This window comes from Cinclus cinclus, chromosome 10 (assembly GCF_963662255.1).
Source record: "Cinclus cinclus chromosome 10, bCinCin1.1, whole genome shotgun sequence".
Taxonomy (NCBI): Eukaryota; Metazoa; Chordata; class Aves; order Passeriformes; family Cinclidae; genus Cinclus; species Cinclus cinclus.
This window is the reverse complement of record NC_085055.1, coordinates 595502-609642: the sequence shown is the minus strand read 5'-3', so window position 1 is coordinate 609642 and position 14141 is coordinate 595502. Positions and strand designations below refer to the sequence as shown.

Below are 14141 nucleotides of genomic sequence, written 5' to 3'. Positions count from 1 at the left end.
GTTTGTGTCTCTACAATAATGCACATTTCAGAAATTATTGATGAACAAATGTCCCAAAGAAACAGAGCACCTGACAACCAGCAACAAACAGGAGAGGGGTTCAGCATGACACCAGGTGCTGCTCCTCTGTCTGAAGCCAGCACTGCATGTGCCAATACATTCACTCTGAGCTGTTTCAGCTGATGCCCTGACTGCATCAGGGTGTGACACGACCCATCTGGGTGTCACAGAGAGGAGCACCTGGAACAGCATATTCTGGAGCTCTGGGTCTCTGAAAGGACCATCCAGCAGACCCAAACCACACCAATCTGCTTCTCTGGACTTACCTGAACAGAAACATGTCCACACCAATCTGCAGCAACTCCCTGGCTGCTGGGGCAGAAGGCAGCAAGAACATCATGGAGCCTTCTGGGAACACACGAGTACAGCTGTCTAAAATCTCTGGTACACCTAAATCAACAAAGAATGGTTTGCTGTCTTTCCTGTGATTTTTACACAGCAGTAAAGCATTCTGACTGTACCAAGGTAACAGCTGAAAGCCACCAACCTGCTCTATACAAATATAATCTCTTTTATAACTTTATTTTTCAGAGCAGCTTTTTTTTTCTTTTTTTGCAATTGCTTTAATTATTGTACAGGGAAAACATACCAGGGCCTAAAGTATCTGCTAAAGTTTTCGGACAGTGGGTCTGGAGCCAAATGTCTTCATCTTACTTAACAGAGAAATTATAGGAACAGAAAGAACAAGTCCTTCACCTTTCTGCCACCTCATTTCATTTTAGCCCAAACAGATCTAAGGGTGAAAAAACTTAAACTTTTGGTCCTGGCACCTTCTCTAAGGCTGTGGGTAACTTCTCTTGATCCAACACCACTGGTCAGCAGCAGCAGGACTCTGCCACTCCACAGGATTGTAGTCCAGCTAAAGGTCTGGACTGGACACCTCCACTGGGTTCACACACAGCTTTTGGAGCAAATTCAGCTCCACCCATTTCCCTCCCACCAGCAGAGCAGTTCCAGCCTGATCCCAGTGAGCTCCAGTACCCCACCAGTGCCTGGGACAGCCTGGGTGTCCCTCGGACTGTGGAAGCTGAACCTGCCCACGGGGACTACAGAAGAAGATTTTGTTCTGGTTGTGTTTGTTAAAGAAAATGCGTTAAAGATATTTATATGGTTCTTTCAGAGCACCCTGACTCTGTCAAACTGAGGCTCTGCAGGCTCTGCCCTCCAAGACAGGGAACCAGCCTGCTGGGGAAGGGAATCTGGTGCTTTGTGGGAGATCTTTTGTCATTTATGGCAAAAACATTTGGTTCCCTACATGGCAGGGCTTGTTGTTTGCCTACATAAATTTACATAATTGCAGCTGTGAAAGATCACTGGCATAGATAGATGAAAACATTTCCACAATATAAATTTGAGTAACTTCTTAATTGCTTTGCAAGCTTTGAAAAAAATATTTATATTGTGCAATTGTTTCACACCTCACCAGACTACTGACATTGGAGTGACAAAGATCTACATGCAGGCACAGGGGAATGGATGGTGATCAAAACCTGTCTTCCAAAGGGGTGCTACATTTCCAGCTTTTTGTCCATGTTTAAAAGATCCTCCTTCCTAGTCAGGAAATGGTTCCATTGCCCTGGTCCTGCTGCAGTCCCACCCTGTGAGTGACAAGCCCCAGGCACCACCACTGTCAAACCAAGCCTCTGATCCCTCTGCTCAGCCTTGCCCCTTACTCTGCTGCATGAACTGAGGCCAGGTTCTTTTCAGCCCTGGGTAAACTGATCCTTTCACATCTTTCCCAGCACATCAGCCCTCAGATACTCCGAGGCAGCTCCTCACACACTCAGGGAATGCACATTCCAATATCTGTTCTCTTCCCATAACCCTTCTGCAGGGAGGGAATACCATTATGCAGTAAAGGTTTACTGAATCATCACTTTGTCTTTTTAGACCTGGAAAAGTTCCTTGAGCTGTAAACTGACTCTACAGAAAAGGAGGAACTGCCTGACAGAGATCCACAGACACAAACAACTGTCAATGCTGCAGTTTGGGGTTAAAAACCCCTGCAAGTATAGGGAGATCAGCTTTGCATGACCAGAGCACTGACATGAATCAATGTTTTCTCACAGCTGGACACAGGATCATTCCAGATTATGAAGCTTTGCAAACATTTTGACAAATGCGGTCTGAACTTTCAGTTTATGACTAAACCTAAAACCAGACATTCTTCATCTGCTCCTCCACAAAGCTCTAGTGCAGGGTTTGTAAATCCTGTGGACTCTCAGCTACAAACTACGACCAAGGGCCACCAGTTGGAGCTTCAGTTTTGCTGTCAGTACCTCATCCCCAGCACGGTGTCAGATCTTTTTTCATGGTTTCCCAAACCAAACTATTTCCCTGACTTCCCTAATGTGCAGTTTTAATTTTTAATAGTGCTTGGAAAATATCCAAAATATCCAAAATATTTAATTCATTCATTACAATCAGCAGAATCCCTAGGTATCTTCAAATCTGCCATCTAAGGTGTAACTCTAAAACAAACACCATGAGATCCCCAGAACCTAGAATTTCATGCAGGAGTATTAAAACGAGTGAGGACCAACTACGTCACGAAATCCTGGTTTCTGATGGATTTTAAAACTGAGATATGCGCAGGGAAGGGGGGAAACAGAATTTCAAACATATGAGCACAAAGGAAGAGGCACTGATGTCATACAGCCACAGCCCCCACATGCCTCTCCCCAGGAACAGGAAAGGGCTCTGGGCTGCTCCATGAACACTTATTTCTCTCTGCCACTGCCCTTTTGGGTAACTTCCACGTGATGCAGCTGTTTGAAGGCTGAGCCGAACTGCGTCAATCAGCTCCTCTGGAAACCACAGCCACGTTTGCAGCCCCGGCAGAGGCAGCCTGGGCAGGAGGTCACACAGCACCAGGTGGGACAGCGGCCACTGAGGACACCAGAGCTCCAGATGGTGCTCAGGAGACCCCAGACCACCAGCACAGGTAGGTGGCTCCAGCCTCGGTCTGTCACAGCCTGTTTAGATCTCCATGGAGGTACAGCCCCAAATCCCAAATGCTCCAGAGGTCGGGCTCAGCTTTTGGCAGAGCACCCCGGCAGTGGCAGAGCCAGTGTCACTGGTCACACCCTCAGGGCTGGCTGTGCTGGGTACCCCTGCCCACCGGGGTGGCACCAGCCGAGCTCAGCCCAGCCTGAGCATTGCCTGCCCTCGCCCAGACCCACCCGAACCTGGCTCCTGGACAAGAGACACCTGCACAGACTGCAAGGAACAAGATGCTTTCTCCAACATTTTAAATAACTGCAGCCTCTGCAGTCATTTTGCTTTGTACACTACGCAAATCTGGATACAATTTAACAGATTAAATTATACGTGCAGTAGTTCACTTATATTGTACAAAATATTCTGTACAAAATATTCTGAAATAGAAGTGTTGCAGTTTGATGGTACTCAAGGCATCAATGTGCTGGTTCCAAGAAATTCAAAGGAACAGCCTTTCCCACAGCCTTTCTCTCTGTAGCAGACAGACACAGTGCAGCAAACAAAAAACCTCTCAGTCTTCCAGGGATATTCAGTGAAATTAGGACCAAAATTTTCTACTTTTCTACTGAAGCCTACAAAGAAAGTGAGCAAAATTATTCATTATCTGCTTATTTCAAAATGTGCTTTTCCTAAAGGCTTCATTAAAAATACAGGTAATTTGTTCTGTGTTCAGGTAGGAATGGAGAGAAGTTTGCAAACCTCAGGACTGCTGAGGACCATTTGCTCACCCATCTGACATATCTGTATATTGTATATTGGTTGGACAGTGCATTACCTCCAACTCCCATTTTTACAGAGCAGAGATGCTACAAATAGTACTTTTCTCATTGAAAAAAAAAATGCTAGCTTCAATCCTTCAAGGGTTAGGTTTTTTTAGTATGATTGCTATTAACCAGATGCTTAAATAGATTCAAACCTTTTTCTCTAGCATTTTGGCTGGAGGAAGGTATTGAACCAAACACTGTCAGAAAAGCTGCTGCGGTAGAAATGCTGCTCAGAAGTCTCTATGCTTTCAGAAACAAATCCTAATACATTCCTAATTTTTCCAGCATAAGAAAAAGAACCCTCCTGAGTATTTGGGAAGTAGCATGAAGAGAGAGAAAAATACTTCTTCCTAATTGTTTTGGGTTTTTTAGAATTAATCAAACAAAATTCTAAGAGAATAATACTGCTACTCAGGAAAGGCTGATGGCATTTATGTCCTTCCTCTTGGTTCTTTTTGTAGGTCCTTGATATCTCCTGTCAGCAAAGCCAGCTCACACAAACACTTTGCAATGTCAAGCAACATTTCTGAATGCCACCTCTATGAAGAAATGGAACCTTTTACCTATTTTTACTACTTGATTTTTCTTACGGGAATTATTGGAAGCTGTTTCGCTCTGTGGGCGTTCACACAGAAGGACCAGAAACAGAAATCTATGAGCATCTACTTAATCAACCTCCTCACTGCAGACTTCTTGTTGACTTTGACATTGCCAGTGAAGATTATTGTTGACCTGGGAATTGCGTCCTGGAATCTGAGAATATTCCACTGCCAAGTCACGGCCTGCTGCATCTACCTGAACATGTATTTATCCATCATATTTCTGGGGTTCGTGAGCATGGATCGCTGCCTCCAGCTGATGCACAGCTCTAAGATCTACCGCATCCAGGAGCCCGGGTTTGCCAAGACATTGTGCGCAGTCGTGTGGGTCATGGTTCTCCTCATAACCGTACCCAACATGGCCATTCCCATAAAACACATCGAGGAGAGACCCGGCGTAGCGTGCATCGATTTCAAAACAAAGCTCGGGAGAGACTGGCACGTGTTCACCAATTTCATCTGCACGGCGATATTCCTGAATTTCTCTGCGGTGATCCTGATCTCCAACGTCCTGGTGGCCAGGCAGCTGCGGCGGCACCGGCACGGCCAGGGCGGTGGCCTCGTGCGCCGGGCGCTGTCACACGTGCTGCTGGTGACGGCCACCTACCTGCTGTGCTTCGTGCCCTACCACGCCGTGCGCATCCCCTACACGCTGAGCCAGGGCAGTGCCAGCGCCAGCTGCGCCCTCAGACGGGCTCTCTTCAAAGCCAAGGAGTCCACGCTGCTGTTTGCCATCTCAAACCTTTGCTTTGACCCCGTTCTCTATTACCACCTGTCCCCGTCTTTCCGCATGAAGTTCACCGAGGCCTTTGCGGCCCCCGGGGAGGTGCAGGGGCTGGCAGCCGTGGAGGAGCAGCACAGCAGCGAGCAGCAGAGCTGCAGCCCTGCCTGCCAAACACGGGAGCAGAGCGTGCCCACCTGCAGCACCAACAGCTGCTGGGGGCCTGCACAGCTGGGCACTGCTGCCAGTGCTCCTGAGGAGCCCTGAGCCCAGAGGGGAGAGAACACCACAAACAAACACCTGTGGATGTGACACACCTGTGGATGTGACACCGCTGTGGCTGTGACACCCTTGTGGCTGTGACACACTCGTGGATGTGACACCTCTGTGGCTGTGACACCCCTGTGGATGTGACACACCCGTGGCTGTGACACACTCGTGGATGTGACACCCCTGTGGATGTGACACCGCTGTGGATGTGACACCCTTGTGGCTGTGACACACTCGTGGATGTGACACCTCTGTGGCTGTGACACCCCTGTGGATGTGACACACCCGTGGCTGTGACACACCTGTGGCTGTGACACACCCGTGGCTGTGACACACCCGTGGATGTGACACGCCCCAGCACAGCACACACAGCCTCCAGGGATCCTGCACGAACAGCACAAAGAACAGGGGTGACCCACCAGGCATCAGCAACACATGAGAAGACACGCTCAGACTCAAACATACCTTAGAATTATTTGTGGCAGACACCTGAAGTCACCTTCACAAGTCACTATTGTATTGTGCCTTTACAATATTAAATGGCTTGGTGCTACCAAGTTAAGAAATTATTAAACATCAGTTCTTCAGCTGCAAGGCTGATATGATAAGATTAACCAAAGAGCATTTTAGAGGGTGTTTGTTTACTCCAAAAAGGGATTTTCAACTGCACTGATTAAAAATTATTGTATCTGCTTACACCACACCTGCAGGCTTCATAAATAAATTTCTTTTTCTTGCCAAGTTCCATTGTCTCTCCTGGCTGCTGCCTCAATGAATATGAGAAAAGTTAACAGCACATTACTGCAGAAAATTCAAGTGAATTGTAAAAGGACGATAAAAAGTGTAAGTATCCATCATGTTCTCTTTGTTTGATCTCTTTTCATATAAATTTATAAAACAGCAATTAAGTTTATTAGTATTCCAATTTACTGTTACTTGCATATGTAAAATAATCAATAACTGAAATTTAAAAATCAATTTGTATTGGCAAAATCCAGCTTCTAAGGTTATCTCCACCTTCAAATCAAAATTATTTCAGAAACAAAACCAAATCAAAGTATTTTTTTTCTAATCCTTGTGAAATGGACAAAATATAAATAGTATTTTAAGCAAACATTCAAAACAGCTTGTTCAGTATTTTCGTAACAATTCTCATTCAACAAATCAGAACCCAAACTTGTGAGGTAGGAAATTTAAAGAGAAGAAAACTGTATCTATCACAGTTTTGGTTAGATTTTGGGTCATGGTGGGTTACTGTGGAGCCTGATCCCAGCGATCACTGCACTGCTCTCCCTGGAAATGTTCTGCTGGCCCAGCAGGCAGAGCCAGCAGGGCACAGGCACTGGTCTGGGACAAGGGAAAGCTGTGGCACTGGGAAATGGGACAATCGTTTCTCTCAGCCTGTCCCTCCTGGCTGAGCTCTCACTGGACACTGAGCTCCCTCTGCCAGAGGAAGGGCTCACGTTCTCACAAGACTTCCCAGGCATTGGAGAAAAGATCTGAGACTTGTAAAGCAAAGGTTTAAGGTTAGTGTAACTTCAGCTTCTAAAATCCAGCAGCTGCTGCCAGAGAGAGGATTTGTTCTTGATTGCAGCTATTTCTTAAACACCTGAGGCTTTTCAAAGACAGACAAAGCAAGGGCAGGCACAATAAGCCTGACATTTAAGATACATGTACAAATTATATCTCTGTGCAGATCTCTGTGGTTATTTGACAAATTTTAACCTAGAGATATTTAGTCCAGGAAAGTGCGTTCTGATTCTGAGGAACTTCCACACTCCTTGTGCTGCTGTGACACAAAAACCACAGTAAGCTGTTCCAGTGACTGAATAAGAAGTGGGGGTTGACAAGAGACACTGTAGGCAGGAATGGACGTGCTTGAAACCACCAAAATTACACATATCAGGCAGAAACAGTCCTGAAAGTGACTGAAAGTGATAGGGGAGGAACAAGGAGAAATCCAAGGGAAGAAACAGGAGGTTCAAGAGTCATGCAAAACAAAAAAGGGAAAGGAGGGGAAAGCAGATTTGGAAACAGGGTCAAAGCATAAAACTCTCACTTGAGAAGCAGATGGCAGCAGTGGAGGTCCTCAGTGTCAAAGAGTGGGGAGCTCTGCACGGTTATTCATGCTTTGCTAGGGCACTAAATGCTCAACACACTGGGCTGGGGAGCAGTGACAAAAGTGTGTGAGAGTGCAGGGGGACAAGAAGGGCAGGCAGAGGAGCAGCACTGTCACACAGCAGGGACAGAGTGATGGGGCAGTACACTGACAGAGACACTGGAGACTGGGTGCCAAAGGCCACTGGCTGTGCATGGAAGGAACAAGGGGATGCTGGGGCACAGAGGGACGTTCAGTGGCAGCAGCAGCAGCAGCCACAGACACCAAAGGTATCACAGGCAGGCAGAGAATCAAAGGCAAACCGACAGGAAATTCTGAACTAAAATCTGCCTTCAAGTCACTCTTGTCTACATCATCAGAAATACCAGGAGTTCCTGAGTCAATGTTCATATGTCCCATAGGACCATGATCCTAATACTAGCCAAAGAAAAAAACAAGCATAATTCTTATTTCACTGAACACCCATTTAACTGGTCTCAGGTAAACCCAAGCACTCCAACTCTTCCAAAGCTGTGCCTTTCTGTTTGTCCGAGTCACTGAGATCCCCAAGAGCTGCCAGTTCAGTACCTCTGCACCAAAACAGCAATATTTACAGCTATACACAGAAATGAAGCTAATGGATCTCCTTCAGCCTTCTCAAAGAGAACAAGACAAAGAGACTGAGATGGAATCCCGCAGTACCTCTTATCTAAAATGCTGCAGCTTCAGTGAAAACCCAAGTTTAACAATGCAGACATGGGAATTGCATGAAGTGTTACCTCCAGTTTCACATCAGGATCCTTAGCACAGCGCTCACCCACAGCTTCCCCATCAGGGGAGGTGGTCTGGGAGCTGCACTGATGGACAGGTCCCTGTGAGATATTAAAGTGCACATGGAGGCACTGTGAGAGAAAACATGGTGCTGAGTGAATTCCAAGAAAAGCAGCACCAAACTCACAAACTCTGTCTTCTCAAGGTCACTGCTTGGGTCAGCTACACAAAAAAGAAAATTAAATCATTAAACTGCAGTTTGAGCTTATAAATATTTGGGCTTGAACTATCCAAACTGCAAACTCCAGCACAACAATTTTAAAGACCTACTGAAAACAGCTTGGGAATCTGCACAGGTTTCTCCTTGTCTCCAAAGAAGGAACCATTCCCCATCCAACCTGCCCAGTGCTGCTTCCCTGCCAGTGTCAGACACGGCGCAGAGCTCAGGGGGTCCCAGGCACCTCACCTGCCCCAGCTGGGGACGGGGGCTCAGCTGTCAGGTACAACCTGCAAACATTAATCTGGAAATTTAACTGAGGGAGGAAAAGGGCCAAGGACGTTCCTTGTGTGAAGGAAAATCAACCTGAAGCTTTGAATTACAGCAGGCCACCCAAGAGCTGGCCTTTCCTCCCAAATTACTGCGGGCTTTAGAAAAGAGTGATGCCTTAACCCGCAGTACTGAGGATGGCAGAACCAGGAGGAATGTATCAGGTGCTATCGGGCAGCTTTTCCAGAAAGGACATGTCATGGAGCAGTCCTGATGAACAAAGATGCTTTTTCAATCCATTATCTGTCAGCAAACAGCTTTCACTTAGCACTCATGGGCCATTTCTAAGTCAGTCACTGGGAACATGGAGATGTCAGAAAGAGAAAATGTTTGGTGTTAAATAGGCACAGAGTGCAAGCAATTTCCCCAAATCTCACAGAGCTTAAACTGAAACAAACACATTTTCAGCCAATTATCTTTTTGTGGGGGAAAAAAAAACAATCAAAAAAACACAGAAGAATCCTATAACAAGACAAGAAATTTAAAAAAAATATATATCCATATGAAAATAGAGCTGATAATCACAGAATCTGAAACCCCTGCTGCAGCAAACCAGTAACTTCAGCATCCAGGCACCCTACCTGTTGCTTCTGACCTACTTTGGAATATTTGGAATTAGTTCATACTCATATAACGAGGGAGCTTTTGTATCCAAAAACCTTAGCGGGACATTCTGGAAAACAGGAGGACTGGAACCTGTCAAGGAGGCTGAAGACAGAGATTCCTTTTCATCTAGGGCTTCAGATTCACCATATTTCTGCACAATTAAATAAATAAAAAAGCATGTCTCTAAACACAAATGCATGCAATATCCCCAGCATTTGCATCTGAGTCACAAGTGTGACTCTTTCTTACCTCTGCATGAAGCCCAGACTCACTCTAGAAGGACAGGCTTCTCCTATTAACTAGTTTGGTAATTTCTAAGGTGTTCTATTTTATCATTTTGGGTTACTGATGGGAAATGGATTTGTCCCGAGGAACAAATGGAAATGCAGTTTCTTACTTTAAATAGAAGGCTTTTTCATGCTAAACTTTTCTAGGATTTATAAGTTGTAAATTGATGACAAAAGTCCCCAGTCCTCCAAATGCCAAACTCACTCATTTTGTAATGAGATTAAAGTGAGGCTTCCTTAGAAACATCTTACTCTTTAGGCAAATTATCACACTGTGCTGAAGTAGAAACAACCCTCTTCTGCCTCAGTTTCCCTTGTCTCTTCTCCAGGAGCCTGGGCACAGCCATGGATGGCCCTGTGCTTCCCTGACCTCCTACCACAGAGCAGCATCACCTCACCTCATCATCTGGGGCAGAGCAGGGCAGAACAGAGGAACCAGCTCAGCCACAGCCACCAGAGATCTCTGACCAAACAGCCTGCAGCAGCCTCCTCTGCAGGAGGAAAGGCCAGAGGAGCTGGGCTTGGGGTTCTGATGCACACCTCTGCTGTCACTTGCACACATTTGCTTTCTTTGCAGTGTTTTTGCATGAAATATAAGCTGGAAGTCAAAGAGAGAAAATTTTCATATCCCCAATATTCATACTGCTGGTACTCAAATCAAAATTTTACTTTATGATAAAATGGCTTCACAAAACCCTTCAGAGCACCCTCAGCAAGGGAACACTTCCCTCAGAGTGGTTGGGAATTAGACACAAGAACATGAGAGTTCCTGATTCACAGCTGTCCCAACTTCCCTGCTCAGAAAAACAGAACACAAGTGTGGGCTGAACAAGGCTGCTGTGCACACACACACGCAGAGCCAGGGCAGGGGACAGGAGGGAGGAAGGAAAATGCTTTTCTCTTACCCAAATAAAGTAACATGGTAACATCACCACTGCTGTGGTGAGATGCTGTCAGCTACCAACAGAAGCAGGGATGCTACAGACGCCTGGAGATGATGCAGAATACCCAAAAGACTCTGCTCTCCACTGGTGCAGATTTTGTTGGGCAAGTTGGCACTGCCAGAGCCATTCCCACACACTGGGCTCTTGGAGCACAGGCCCTGGCAGCAGCTGACACAAGTCTGAAAGGTCTGGGCACCAAATGCTTTACTCTGCTTTTGACTGGAAATCACAAATGTGGAGCCACACAATTTCCTGTCCCACGAAGGCTGCACCTCAGGGCTTCCTCCCTTGCAACACCACATTTACTCACACACACTCAGAATGCACCAACCTCTCAGAATAATTGGGCTCTGGATTTGTCTCATCTGGGGTCTTGCATTGGCAGCAGGTCCTGGACAAGCTCAGACCACGGCTCAGAGGGGCTCAAACTGCTACCCCAAAGAGCAGCATGAAGGTCATGAGAAAAAGCAAGCTTGAAGCTGTGTGTTACTCTTAAGGTCACTGCCAGTTATTGAAGTCATAGAATAAATATTTCATTCCAAAGAGATTTTGTACTTTAACTCATTTAGATGAGCAGGTGTTGGATTTCCTAAAATAGTTAAGGATGAAAACACCCAGAGAGGTAATGAAGCAATTTGAGCAACAGAAGCAATGCTAACTACATTATTAAAACTATTACAAGACTGCTCAGAACATGCTCGATTTTCTCAGTGCTTGGGGAAACAGGCTGATTCTGCAGATATTATTTTGCTCATCTTGTCTCTCTTTCCTGTCAAGCAGCCCAGCACACTCAGATTTGGGTCTCTCATGTAGTTACAGATGTTGAATCGAAGCTCTGTGACTCCAAGACCTGTCAGAGCTCCTTTCCCACAGTGGGGTGGGGAGTTTTGTTTGTCTGTTTCATTTCCAGAAAAGTTATCTCAGAAAGGTAAATATCAACTCTCTGCATTTGTCACAAACCCCATTCGTTAGAACCACATTTTAAACAGGACTTTTTCACTCAAAAGAGAAAAACATCTCTTGGCATCCTAAGAATTCAGATGGACTTCAAAGACAACATCAGAAGCAGGACTAGATACAAGTGCCGAGCCCTAAGCTTTAAAAGCAGAGCCCTAAGTGCATAAATATCCACGGAGTTTCAGGATTCTACATAGTGATTCCAAGAAATTCAACATCTGTCCTTAAAAATCAGTCACTCTCTTCCATCCTCCATTCACTGGCTACAAAATCCTGCTACCAAGCTCCAGGTACCAGGTATGCCCCACTGCTGAGGTGTATTTCAAGCTATACTTAACCAAGCTGTATTTTGCTACACAGGAGATTGGCAAGTTCAAGAGTCTCACCAACCATTCTATACCTCTTCAAAAAGGATTAAAAGGTGAAAAAGCCATTCCTTCTCAGTTCCCTTCCATAGTGGTACCTGTGACAGACCAGCAGTTAATAAAATACGTGTAGTTCAAATGCCAGGTGAAATTTGAGTGGGTTTAAGCACTAGGAGAATGACAGGTGAACTCACAGAGTTGTTACAGACATGAGAAAGTCACCATTGCATTCTCCAGCCCACCCTTCTGAGGATTCTGTTTCTGCCCAAATCAGCTTCTGCCCTCACAGGGATTCCTTGCATAACTGGGGCTGCACACAAGTCGCAGGCATTCCAAGTCTGGACTGGTGCAAAAAAAATTATTCCAATTTAAAACTCTACAGTAACAATACAGACTGCTTACTGGATTTACACCTTCACAATAATCACCACTGTGAAAATCATTCTGGAGCTGTGCACAAGAGATGATTTGAGTCAAGGAAATGTCACATAGAACACACTTTTGTCCAGAAATAAGGTCAGCAGTTTTCTCAGCAATCCCATTAAAAAAAAAAAAAAAAAAAAAAAAGCAAAATTACTGCTTTATGACATAAAACAGATTTATAGATTTTGAGCCCTCCTACTCAGGCAAATCTCCTGAGGAACCCACACAAGTCGAAGAGAACCAGAAATGAGAGGTGTTTCCACTGCTCAGTGCACATGGCCATCCTCACCAGGCAGCAATGTTGTCACTGCGTTCATTGTGATGTGACATCTTTATGGACCACCAGACCTTCCCACCACAGCAATTCAATACCTGCTATTATAATTTGAAACTTCATGAACAAAGAGCCAAGCCTCTGCCAGCTACACCAGCGCTGGGTTTTGGGTTGTTCCTGCTGGGATCCCCTTGCCTGCATGGAAACCTGCACAGGATCCAGCTGGGAGAGAACCGCAGAATCTTTTGGGTTGGAAAAGGTTTTTGAGATCATCAAGTCAAACCATTAAGGCAGCACTGCCAAGCCCAACACCTAAACACCTGTGATCCGTGAGAAAGGCTCGAACCAAGATATTAAAACTGGACAAACAGACAGGAAGTAGATTTCAAACGTGCTTCAGTTGGGCTTATATCAAAACACAGGCAGCAGACAGCTGTCCTTCAAAGAACATTTCTAACAACAATAACAACATCAATAAGCAGGAGTCCTAGCTGCGGACATCCCGTTTACAAAATAAAAATCCTTGCAGGCTTACAGGAGCTGCCGGCTGAAAACAGCGCACACAGCCTCGTGACTTGCGGCCTCTTTTGCCCTGAAAAAGCAGAAGTTTATGAAGGGGAAGGAAACAAGAGACAAAAAGAAGACAAACAGCACCGCCCGTGGTGACATCCCGGCAGAGCCGGGGCGTGGGGAGCGGCCGACATCCAGCAGCGGTGGGGCAGCGGGGGATCCGGGACCAGCCCGGGGATCCGGGACCCTCCTGGGGATCCGGGACCAGCCCGGGGATCCGGGACCAGCCCGGGGATCCGGGACCCTCCTGGGGATCCGGGACCAGCCCGGGGATCCGGGACCAGCCCGGGGATCCGGGACCTTCCTGGGGATCCGGGACCAGCCCGGGGATCCGGGACCCTCCTGGGGATCCGGGACCTTCCTGGGGATCCGGGACCAGCCCGGGGATCCGGGACCAGCCCGGGGATCCGGGACCCTCCTGGGGATCCGGGACCTTCCTGGGGATCCGGGACCAGCCCGGGGATCCGGGACCAGCCCGGGGATCCGGGACCCTCCTGGGGATCCGGGACCTGCCCGGGGATCCGGGACCCTCCTGGGGATCCGGGACCCTCCTGGGGATCCGGGACCCTGCCCGGGGATCCGGGACCCTCCTGGGGATCCGGGACCCTCCTGGGGATCCGGGACCCTGCCCGGGGATCCGGGACCCTCCTGGGGATCCGGGACCCTCCTGGGGATCCGGGACCAGCCCGGGGATCCGGGACCCTCCTGGGGATCCGGGACCTCCCGAGGCTCTGGGACCCTCCTGGGAGCTCCCAGACCCTGCCCGGGGCACCAAGACTCTCCCGGAGCTTGGCAATACCTTCCCAATGCTGGAGTCACAAAACAGACCCACTTATATTTTCTACTTCCAAATTTTACTCCAACAGTGTCTTTTTAAAGTCAGAT

General features: G+C 47.0%; 1 protein-coding gene across 1 annotated transcript; it reads left to right on the top strand.

Annotated features, from left to right (window-relative positions):
* Positions 1–2962: 2962 nt before the first annotated feature.
* GPR171 (G protein-coupled receptor 171) lies at positions 2963–5411 on the top strand. The gene is made up of 2 exons (XM_062499378.1): positions 2963–3004; positions 4286–5411. Exon 2 carries the CDS (start codon positions 4335–4337, stop codon positions 5409–5411), a length of 1077 nt encoding a protein of 358 aa, XP_062355362.1. The 5' UTR covers positions 2963–3004; positions 4286–4334.
* Positions 5412–14141: the final 8730 nt, after the last annotated feature.

Bases quoted from the DNA above. Each gene is read 5' to 3' on its own strand.
- GPR171 (XM_062499378.1), top strand. From the start codon at position 4,335: ATGTCAAGCAACATTTCTGAATGCCACCTCTATGAAGAAATGGAACCT.